General features: G+C 42.9%; 1 protein-coding gene across 1 annotated transcript in view; it reads left to right on the top strand.

Moving 5' to 3' along the window:
• LOC142485022 (cytochrome P450 2K1-like) overlaps positions 1-10,815 on the top strand; it is a 38,166-nt gene extending 27,351 nt beyond the window's left edge. Inside the window, exon 5 of the mRNA XM_075584252.1 lies at positions 9,438-10,815. Within this exon, the coding sequence (XP_075440367.1) occupies positions 9,438-9,619 (182 nt within the window). The 3' untranslated portion in view covers positions 9,620-10,815. The remainder of the gene's footprint in view (positions 1-9,437) is intronic.
• Positions 10,816-12,362: the final 1,547 nt, after the last annotated feature.

The following is a 12,362-nucleotide window of genomic DNA, read 5'->3' as shown; positions in this document are numbered from 1 at the left end:
TATAATAATACCTGCCGGTCGCTGATACAGTACTTCGAAATGGATCCGCAGATCCAGCGTCGTCTCTCACGAGTAGTCCCTCACTGTCAAAGAGATCTCTCACGAGTCTTGACTCGGCACTGTAGTCTGATCCCACAATACAGAACACAATGTAGCTCAAGAGAGTGCATTGTCCCTGACTGCTACTATCAATAAGCGAGTCAAATCCCTATATATGGCTGTTCCCTGCAGTACCACAAGCTGGTGGTGACTCAGGGCCTGTACTGGGGCCTAGGGGGAATATCCTGGCCTATGCAGTGGGTCACTGACCCCCTGCACTACGCACCTCTTCTCCCCTTGCTCACCCAGGACACATTGGCTAGCGTGGTCTCCGCTTCAAGCTTCCCTTTCCTGTCTCCAGCTACTCTCAAGCCCTATTGGCTGCCATGCACCCTGTGAACCTGCTGAGGTTCATGGGAATTGTAGTCCCAGCTCAGAGCCTGCACAGGATTTGTCCTGCATCGCATGCTTTTGTCCTGCACCTGCGCAAACCATCTCTAGGGGCTGCTGCAACTATCACGCTACTGCGCATGCGCGGACCGCGCATAACTTGGTGGCGCCCTGAGCCAATACCTCCGGGAGTCCCTGGCTATGTGGCCGCCCCGGCAGCTCCCACTAGCACCAGGGTAAGAAGGGGTGGTACTGGAGGACCTGGCTACATCCTCCCCCTGGTTTAATCCAACAACCCCGCTTGGGAACGTATACCAATGTCACACACATTTACACAATAAAAATGCATATATAGGAATACAATTTATCACTTGTATACCCTACATGAGATTATACATTTCATTGAACATTCCAATCACAGATCTCACTCTACTGTGAGCCCACTGCTGAGCCTCATAATGGGGTGCCCCGAATTGATCATAAGTCATTCTCATGAGAGGTTGACCAACTCGTTGACTTCTGCGGAGCTGTTCTTCAGTCCCTCCCTCTGGAGAGTAACTGACCTTACTTTGTAACTCAGTCTCTTCCTTTGAGGGGCTCAATGGTTCAACACTGTCTCTTTGAGGCACAAAGCATGGGCTCTGTGGATCTAAGGGCTGACTCCCTGAAGTCACCTTATATAACTTTTGACCATAGGGCCCTTTACCTAGCTCCTTCGGGAGATGCCACTGCGGTCGGAAGGGCCCTTTGAGAGATTCCCTCCATAGAGTCGTCAGAGGTGGTATTATTTACAGTCTCTGGACTACAGTTGAGTTTGGCCCCCTATCTAGAGAAGCAGCTACTTTTTCTGGTTCTTCATCTCCTACTTGGGGTATAGGGAGTAGATGATTCCTATGCAATACCTTTGCCCGACCTTCTGGAGTCTTTGATATGGTAAACCGGGAGGCCAGGCATCTGTGACTCCACCTCATATACTCCATCTCTCCAACGGTCAGCCAGTTTATGCTTTACGGGAACGCCAAGATTGCGAAGAAGGACAGCATGCCCCGGCCGAATTTCCTTATGGCGCACTTTATGATTGTAGCGTCTCTTTTTACTCGCGTTTAATTGAGCTGAGGCTTTCTCTGCCAATTTATAGGCCTGCTGCAAACTGTCCTGTAGCCTTTGCACATACTGGAAATGCATCCTATTGGATACCCCATCGGTAGATATCTGCAAACGTACATCTACTGGTAGCCGAGCTTCCTGTCCAAACATCAGAAAATAAGGTGTATACCCAGTGGATTCATGACGGGTACAATTATAAGCGTGCACCAAGGACTCCACGTGCTTACTCCACTCCGTCTTCTGGGAGTCTTTCAGAGTACCAAACATATCAAGCAGTGTTCGGTTGAACCGTTCAGGCATAGCGTCCCCTTCTGGATAATAAGGTGTCGTCCGGGACTTGGTGATATTCAGCTACTTAAGCAATTCTCGTATGAGATTACTTTCAAAGTCCCGGCCTTTATCCGAATGCAATCTATTTGGCAGACCATAATGAATGAAATACTTCTCCTATAAGACTTTTGTTACAGTGACAGCTCATTGGTCTTTAGTAGGGAAGGCTTGGGCATATCGAGTGTAGTGATCAGTGATTACCAATACATTTCCGATACCTCGAGTGTCAGATTCAATACAGAGAAAGTCCATGCACACCAGATCGATGGGTCCTGAGCTTCTCAGATGAGCCATAGGTGCAGCCCGTGTGGGTAGTGTTTTTCATTGTATACAGCGAGTACACCGCCTACAGTGCAATTCCACCGACTCCCTCATCTTGGGCCAGAAGAATCGATCACGTAGTAGGCCAAAGGTTTAATTGATCCCAAGATGACCGTGATCATCGTGCAATGCTCGAAGGACCATTGATTGTAGAATCTTAGGTAGGAATAACTGTCGTCTATCAGGGTGGTTGTGATACGTCACTACCCGATACAGTAGACAGTTATCGAGTTCAAACTTGTTAATTTCCTTCATTAACAGAGCTACCATTTCTTTTGGGACCTGTTTAAACAGCAATGGATTATTTTGCTGGAGAGCTTGACGGACTATTCCGGCCACTGTGTCGTGTATTTGATATTGTACCAAATCTTTCCAGGCGATAATTTTATCCAAAAAAGAAGAAAAAAAGGCGCAATGGTTAAGCAAAGGAATTGTTATTTATATGGTAATGCAAAAAAGGAAAATAAAAATCACACAGTACAAATGAAACAATGAATGAATGAGTGAACTGTAATTAAAATCAAAAGTTGTGTCTGCTTTTTAAAGGACTGTTGCCGATGTGCCAGATGTAGTGGTGTAGTCTGTAACAAATCTTCCGATTGAGCCTGTGGTCTTTAAGAGGATAAAAGATAGATCTCAGCTTGCCGAATGGATGCCGGGTCATTACTGCTTCTCAGCTGGGGAGCGTCTCCTGGGGTGTTTACCTCAGTCAGCTTGCTCCCTTGCTTACACGCTGCTTACTCCTGCAGGTGGCTAGAGCTGGCTGTCTCCTCTCAGGGCTCACGGGGAATTACATCAGTTCTCGTTCAGTAGCTTTCAGGAAATATTGATGGAAGGCCCTTATTCATCACATGCTTGGACAGAAACTAGTAGGACCCAGAGAGATTTACTAGAGCATTCAAATTAACACAAAGAGCAATCGTGCCAAAATTTGGGACAATGTGGACCTGGAGTGGAGGTGTTAGTTAAGCCTCCCCCCACTTCACCCCCTCTTCCCCCCCTCCCCCCCCCCAGCACCCTCACATTTTTTGTGTTTACATGTGAGTACAACTACTTGTACTAAATGTGTTCTGGATATAGTGCATTGGATTCTGACATTTGTACCGTATTATATGGATGGAACATTGTATAATTGCTGATTGAAAATAAAAGATTTAAGTTACAAAAAAAGAGAAGAGGTGTCTAAGAGGGGATATGATAACTATATGCAAATATATTTGGGGACAGTACAAGGAACTTTCAAAATATTCAACCCAAGGACAGTACAAAGGAGTCGGGTTCATCCGTTAAGGTTGGAAGAAAGGAGATTTAACAAGCAACAAAGAAAGTGTTCTTTACAGTAAGGGCAGTTAAAATGTGGAATAAATCACCTATGGAGACTGTGATGGCAGATACAATAGTTTTGTTCAAAAAAAGGTTGGACTCCCAGATTAATTCACATGGATCAAGTAGGGTTTATCGGAGGCAGACAGGCGGCAGACAACACCAGGAGGATAATAGATTTGATTGATTTGGCCAAAAAGAAAAACATCCAATCCCTGGTGTTAAGTCTGGACGCAGAGAAAGCCTTCGATAGGATAGACTGGCCTTATTTAGAAGAGACTTCGAGTGTATTTAGTTTTGAAGGACGCCTGCTAAAAGCCATTTTAGCACTGTACGAGGGCCCAATGGCAAAGGTGAGACATCAGAGCTTCCCCTCAGAACAATTTAATATTCGTAGCGGAACTAGACAGTGTTGTCCCCTGTTCCCGTTGCTGTTCGCCCTCTGAACAGAGCCCCTGGCGGCGCACATCAGGCGCAGTCCAGATACTGTATAGCAAGAATACCAACAGGTGATCAGCCACATAAAGTGACGATATACGCGGACAACGTGATTTTAACACTGTCCAAACCTTTCTCATATTGCTCAATATTTTCGGGATCCTGGGAAAATTCAAACAAATTTTGGGATTTAAAATCAATCAGACCAAATCAGAAGCCCTCAATTTAAATCTGCCCAAAGAGGTGGAGAAATTGATAGACATAAACTTTAATTTTAAATGGCAAGCCTCCGCTATCAAATATTTAGGGGTGTACATCACAAGGGACTACAAAACATTGTATCAAGCAAATTACCCTAGATTAATTAAGATATTGGGGGAGGATCTCAGGACATGGATGAAAGGTGGCATCTCCTGGATTGGGAGATTACATAGCGTGAAAATGAATATCCTCCCAAGGATGTTATATCTGTTCCAGAGTCTACTTATACCTTTAGTGAATACGGACATCCTCTCCCTACAGTCACAAATTATGAAATTTATCTGGAACAAGAAAGCCCTAGAATTGCAAAAGGTATCTTGAAGAGGCCTACAACGAAAGGGGGATTAGCGGTACCTTGCTTGTTAATTTATTATAAAGCGGCTCAATTAGGTCAAATTATCCAGTGGCACACAGACCCGAAATTACGGAGATGGGTCGAGCTGAAGAAAAATTGCTGTGCACCAGTAGAGCTGCAAAAACTGATTTGGCTACCCAAGAACAGTGTCAACAGAATGGAATTGCCGCTCCAGGCCATGGTCAATTCCTTGAAGATATGGGAGTCCACTAAAAATAGGTGTAAACTCACTTCAAAACATTCCCTAATGAATCCAATAATCGGTAATCCAGATTTCGCTCCATGGCTGAATAGAAATAATTTGTTAATTTGGATACAATCGGGTATTACACGATTGAAAGATCTGGAGGGGAGAAAATGTATAAAAACATTTGAACAAATTAAGTTCTCAAAGGATATACCAAACAAGGAATTCTTTAGATACCTCCAGATCCGAGATTTCTATAACAAATCACCAATCAGACCAGCACGAACAAATTTTGAGCAGCTGTGTTCCAGAGGAACGGACACAAGGGGACTTACATCAAGAATGTACAGGGAAGTGATCTGTCCTGAGACACCTAATGACATAAAACTGAGCTACGTGAGACACTGGGAGACAGACTTAGGGGAGACATTAGAAGACGAGGAATGGGATGGGATCCTGCAGGCAGCAGCCAAAAGTTCGATCTGTACCATATTAAAGGAGAACGCATATAAAGTCCTAATGCGATGGTATTACACCCCAATTAAACTAGCTAAATTTGTCAAAGGATACTCCCCACTTTGCCCAAAGCAATGCGGGGAGAGAGCAGATTTGCGACATATGCTGTGGTCCTGTGCAAAAGTGGTCACGATTTGGGAACAAATTAGAGAATGGTTACAAAGGATACTAAATTTGGAGATCCCCCTGGACCCATGGGTGTTCCTATTGGGCAGACGGATCCCGGGTCTGTCAAATGCATCGCATAAATTAATCGCGCATTTCGCAATAGCCACAACATGCGAGATCGCAGCATTGTGGAAACAGGATGAATTACCAGTAATCCCCAAAATCAGAAATCGGATTTGGCACGTCTGTCAGATGGAACAATTGACAAGTATGGTCAAGGACACTGGCATACATTTTCTAAAAGTCTGGACGTGCTACACGTAAAGAAAAACCCGCACAGCTAGAGTTAAACCACGGTGAGGTGCTGACTGGATGTAGACGTAATTGTATACAGAAGAAAAAGGAACCCAGTCTTCAAGCACTCTGTCACAACAAAATGTATAATTGTAATGTTAAAATACTTTATTAATAACAATGAATAAAAAAAAGGGTATTAAAATAAGATTAAATAGTGTGATTCAACAGCACGTGACTGTATCATTGGTAACCCACCTATGGCTAGGTGGGTAGATAGTGAGTAAGGAGATCCCTAATAGATACTCGGGATCTATCGCTATAATTTTAGCTACAGTAGCGACATCTTTTATTGAAGCAAATGCCGGCGGCATGCCGGGATCTACCCCAGCTGCCGCCAGTAAAAAACGCGCACCGCCGCGTTTCCCCCACGCACCCCCCCTCCACTTCGCGCGCAATTACCCCCCCTTCCGGACCCCGAACCCGGCTTCTGCTCTGTCCCTCTGCTTCCCCGCACCCCCGCTTACCTTAATTTGATCTCCAGGGGTGTCGGGGAAGCCTGGGGAAGCCGGGGAAGCCGGGCGCGCATGTGACTGTGACGTCACAGTGTGCCGCCACGCGCCGCGGCTACCCGCTTCCCAGACGCATGCAGCCGGCGGCTTTTGCTCGAATAAGAGCTGCCGCTGCTGTACCTAAAGATATAGGGAAGGAGCCGTAGAGAGCCCACTAGAAAGGTTGTCTCAATGTGGATGTATCAGGGCGTATAATATAACGCACTAAATTGACAAACTTAAAAAAGTGTGTACATTAGCACACTTTGGCATGGTATGCGGTAGATAAGACCTGTATATTATCTACCCGTGAATAATGGTGTCAAGGCAAGGTATCAAATCTTAAAGGGAGACCCCAGACTGATTCACTTGCCAGGTCTGAGGTAGTGACCTGTATAGCCCACACTTCAGGAGATAAGTGCAGACTGGTTTGAGAGATACTCAGGTAAGGTGTGAGATTAATGGCATGATTAAGGCATAGGGTAGAGCCACTTGAACACCTGTACTGCAGATGGTGTCTCGAGGACATGCCTGACTTTAAAGTGAGCTGCTCAATGGCCCCTCAGGGCAGGAGGATCTCGCAATAGGATAATACAAGCACAATCCAAAATAATAAACACAGAGGGAAGCTGCTTGTATAATAGCGTGGATCAATATCCATACAAGGCTAAATTCAAATGAAAAGCTTCCCGCGTGTGCAGTAGGTAGGTGGCCGAAACAGCATGTACCTGTTGGTTACAGAATCAAGTGCAGTTGCCGCCATAGATAGATAGATACCACTGATACATTCCCTGATAGAAGTGAGGGTGTGCCTATATTGGTATTTGCCACTTTTTGAAACACTCCTATATGTTTTTAAACATTTTGCACATGGTGTTTCTTTACAAGACACCATCTGCAGTACAGGTGTTCAAGTGGCTCTACCCTATGCCTTAATCATGCCATTAATCTCACACCTTACCTGAGTATCTGTCATACCAGTCTGCACTTATCTCCTGAAGTGTGGGCTATATATGTCACTACCTCAGACCTGGCAAGTGAATCAGTCTGGGGTCTCCCTTTAAGAATTGATACCTTGCCTTGACAGTATTATTGAGGTTATCTAGCTACTATTACACCATTATTCATGGGTAGATAATATACAGGTCTTACCTACCGCATACTATGCCAAAGTGTGCTAATGTACACACTTTTTTAAGTTTGTCAATTTAGTGCGTTATATTATACGCCCTGATACATCCACATTGAGACAACCTTTCTAGTGGGATCTCTACGGCTCCTTCCCTATATCTTTAGGTAGCTAAAATTATAGCGATAGATCCCGAGTATCTACTGCACCGACACACTTTATTCGAGCAAATACCCAGTATGTACCTGGCAGAAACCTGGAATACGCCGCTCCTCACCTCTGACAAGCCCCGTTGTGTTTGCCTTCCCAGCCTGGGTTCATGCCTGGCTGACGGGCGGCTGATCTGTTAAATGATAATGATTAGGATTTAATAGGCTGCAATGCTTCGCGTGTCTACCAGATGGCATAAATTCATGAATTGTAATGCAGTATATATATATATACTGTGCAGTATTGCAGCCAGCGGGAATAAAATGCTTCAATCCCAGCTTAGAAAATACCTCAATGCACTCGGGCAGAAAACAGTCACAAACCTCAATACACCCGGGTATACCCGAATTCGTGGGACTAGCCAAGCTCGAATAAAGTGTGTCGCCAGTGTATTAGGGATCTCCTTACTCACTATCTACCCACCTAGCCATAGGTGGGTTACCAATGATACAGTCACGTGCTGTTGAATCACACTATTTAATCTTATTTTAATACCCTTTTTTTTATTCATTGTTATTAATAAAGTATTTTAACATTACAATTATACATTTTGTTGTGACAGAGTGCTTGAAGACTGGGTTCCTTTTTCTTCTGTATACATAAAAGTCTGGACGCCATGGCTGACGCAGACAGATATCCCCGGGGTAGATGTCTCTGCAATATTACAATGATAGTTTCGAGTGTGTTCTCCTTTGATAATGCAGGATCCGTGACCAAATAGAGACGGACAGGTAGGTCCCACGAGACAGTCACCCCAGATAGGGTTGTAGATAGGAAGAAGGGAATAAGGTGAAGAGTACTATGAGAAACGGAAGAAACACCAGGAACCTCAGAAGAACTCGCAAACGAGAACGCCACATCTACTGCTGCCCTCCCATACACCCTCCCTTCCTCCCTCCCTCCAACCCCCTTCCCCCCCCTGTTCATTGTCCGGTATGTCTAGTTCATTTTGTTTGTTGTTCGTTGTTCGTACGTAGCCCCCAGTTGATGTCATGTAGGTGTTTAGTGTTGTTGGAAAGTGAAATGGTTAAAATTTGACACAGAACAATGGTTTGTGGCATAATGTATGCATGTTAAAAACCAATAAAATCAAAGTTGAAAAAAAAAAAAAAGGTTGGACATCTTTTTAGAAAGGAAAGGTAAACAGGGATATACCAAATAAGTAAACATGAGAATGATGTTGATCGAGGGAGTAATCCGATGGCCAATTCTTGGTGTCAAGAAGGACTTTATTTTTCCCTTATGAGATATCATTGGATGATATTTCACTGAGGTTTTTTGTTTGCCTTCCTCTGGATCAATATACACTAAGTATAGATATAGGATAACGTATCTGTTGTCTAAATTTAGCATAGGTTGGACTTGATGGATTTTTTCAACCTCATTGTAACAGGGTAAATAAAAGCCACCAGTTATATGCCTGGAAAACCTATGTCTAGTCTGTAGTGCAGCACTGACTAGGTTAACTTCAGCTGGGAACCTCAGGACAATTAGTTGGATCCAAGCTGCCTAATCAAGGTGTGTTAAAACCCAGGCTTTAGACACATGGAGCCTGGCTGTTGAGGAGAGAGGAGTAAGCTGCTAAAGAGATTACTGAAACAAGGTCTGAGTAGCATAGTAGTTGAATTGTGAACTGTCTGTCCCCTGCATAGAAAAAGGGTAGCTACCTTATATATATACTGTCTGCTAAAGAGAAACTGTTTTGTTTGATTTGCTGAAGAAAAAGCCATTTTCTTTTGTTTGCTGATGAAAAGCTGGAAGAGTTAAACACATACTGTATCAAGCTCTCATTCTTATTTACCATAATGACTGCCTAATACGTTTAAAATGCATTGCTTTATTGGATTAATAAGCACTGCTGTGTGTTTTGTTTTGCAGGTCCTAGAGTTTGTGCTGGGGAGACTCTTGCAAGAATGGAGGTTTTCATCGTTTTCACAACTCTGCTGCAGAAATTCACATTCCGCCCACCGTCTGGTGTCACTGATGTGAATATAAACGCAGAAATTGGACTTTCAACCACACCATTACCACATATGATCTGCGCCATACCCCGTTTTTAGGAGACAAAAATGGGGTAGATCATCAAGTCTGTTAAATACTTACCAATACGTTTACTTCAGTTAATATATCGCTAAGTGCTAACAGGGATTTTCAAAGCTCGATAACAATATGTTAAGAGCTCTTTTCAGTCATAATGAGCCCCTCCCTGCATTATTATAATGGACGTTCGAGCTAATGATCTTCAAAAGAGGTGTTCCCTACAACAAAGAATATCCTCAGAGCTCTGTTACAGTTAACACAGGGATTTAATGTAAGGTAATTGCAAAAGGTTGTGTTACTTACATCCAGACCCTGAAATACTGTTGAGGCCAACTTCATTGCTGAATTTGCCCATCTTGTCCTGCGGCTGTTTTCGGGCTGGCGCCGAACTTGGCCGCGCGCCGCCCATCTTCCCCGCTTCTTCCCCTCCCCCTTCCCTTCTCCTCGCGACCCCCTGGCTGTTCCGCTCCGCTCCATGCGCTGGATTTCTCGCATACCCCCTTACCTTCAGCCTCTTTCGGGGATGCCTGGCGTCTTCGGGATGCCTGGCGCATCTGACCGGCGCCCGGCTGTCACGCGGCACGCTGCGTAAAAAAAAAATAGCCACGTCTGCCCCCACATCGTGGTGGCGGCCGCTGAAGACTCAGCTCGGCCACCACTGTAGGTATTTTACAGGGTCTGGATAAGTAAGACTACTGTTAAGTATGATTTAACTATCATATTGTTATTTACCAGCTTCTTTTCCTCCCCTCTCTTCTTTTTTTTTTTTTTTACTTTAAATAACTTTTTAGTTACTTGATAGACGTAACCCCAATCTGTGGGTAAGACCTGTTTACCACCATATTATTTGAAGCTATTGAAAAGAAGTGGTAACTTGACATGTCCTTAGGCGTATGCTAATGTGATAACTAACAACCATTGTTTCTGTATGTACAGTATTTAGCTTTGAGGATAGCCTTTAAACCCAGGGAAATTAATAGACGTTACCTATTTAGATAACGTCAAGTTAGTGGCCCAGATTTAATGAACTTCTGTGTATATACCCAAATGAACACATAAACAAAAACGATATAACTATTTAAGAATGTCAAACTATTTCTTTATTTCTGAGTGCATTAATAAACTGGAATGACCAAATAATATTTATCTACTATTAATCAAGTACTGATCATGGTGTGTTTTGCTGTGATTTAAAAATAAAAAATGATGAACTATATCTATATTTGATTATTTCTTGTTATAATACAGTATGGTACTACAAAACACTGAGGGTTATTTATCAAGGCCAATCCTACCCTAAAATTGACAGTAGGAGGTATTTTGAATATGTACAAATGTAATGAGCATTTTTTCCTAATTTTACCTTCATAATATTAGCAGGGAGTGGTTATACAAATCAATAAGAAGAGTTTCTATTACATTTTACATCTGGGTCATCAAATGTCTGCTTTTATTCCATGTGAAAAAAACACCACCAGGTATATTGGGGTTTAAATATCTATTGCTAACAGATATGTGACAAGAAAAAAATGAAGCAAAGTTGGGTGAGCATTTGTACATCTTCAAGAAGCCATGGTCATAGACCCCAATGAGATTATTTTTTTTATACTGTACCATGTAAATAATAGCTGAGTAATACATTATAAATAGCTTCAAATGTTTTGTTTAATTCTTACTCTTTCATTAAATATATTATTGTACATAGATTAATATCAACTGTTGGATATCTGTGGTCTGTAACAAGTGGACACTGTAGCTTACAACACAGCTTACAATTATTAGTTGTAGCAGCATGAAGCACAGCAACTTGCTGTAGACTGATACTGACTAACTGCATACTGTACATACAAACATTCCTGATTTGAACAGGAGATTAGTCCATATTGGTTTTTATCAAAACTAAAAGGGCTGAAGGATCCAGTTCAAATCACCCACTGCTCTCACTTTCAAACTTAATATTTTAACAAGAAAAAATATGGGAATTAATGTGCAGTTCATGCTGCCGTTTAAAAAAAAAATCCCATTCAATATGTGCATCATTACAATCTCACACTGAAAAGTGATTAGCTAAGCTGCAGATCGAACTGTTCTCCTGTAATCAATTGCCTGCTCTGGGCAATTTAATTAAGTTCTTGCACAGCATTTCGGGCCATGTAGTCCTGGAATATGATTGACTGGGCAGTTACAAGAAACAATTTGTTCACTGCTAAAGTTTCCTATGTTAGAAACATTACAAATGTCTTTAAAACATTTTTTTTTAAATGCTACAGAACTGATTTATTTTTTTTAAAAAACCACACAAATGTAGGGAATTGCTTGTACTGCTACTTTAAACCTGGGACCTTAGAGGGGCGTGCCTGGGAGTCACGATGCAGCCAAACAAAGACAAATAAAAAAGTCTTGTGTCTTGTACTGTAGCTCCAGTTAGAACCACATAATCTGGACTCATCCAGCTGCTAAATGCTATAATGTGCTTATTAAAGGTCTGATACCTTCGCTGGGAGACACACCCCATTCTGCAGGTAATATCTTGGAGGAACCTCACAGAACCAGGCAGTGTTAGTCATGTAAACAAGGCCTGCCAGGTACTCACATGGGGTCTGCTGGTGAATGGAGGCTGCTGTGATGCGGTGCTTCGACTTTGGGTTCATAAGGAGGGTTATTCATGTGAGGAAAGAGGCAGGGCTGCAGGACTTTAAGCAATACATGTACAACCTACACAGGCCCCACCAAGACTTACAAATAGGTGAAAGTGCCTGACCG

This window comes from Ascaphus truei, unplaced genomic scaffold (assembly GCF_040206685.1).
Source record: "Ascaphus truei isolate aAscTru1 unplaced genomic scaffold, aAscTru1.hap1 HAP1_SCAFFOLD_513, whole genome shotgun sequence".
Taxonomy (NCBI): Eukaryota; Metazoa; Chordata; class Amphibia; order Anura; family Ascaphidae; genus Ascaphus; species Ascaphus truei.
This window is presented reverse-complemented; position numbering and strand designations above follow the sequence as displayed.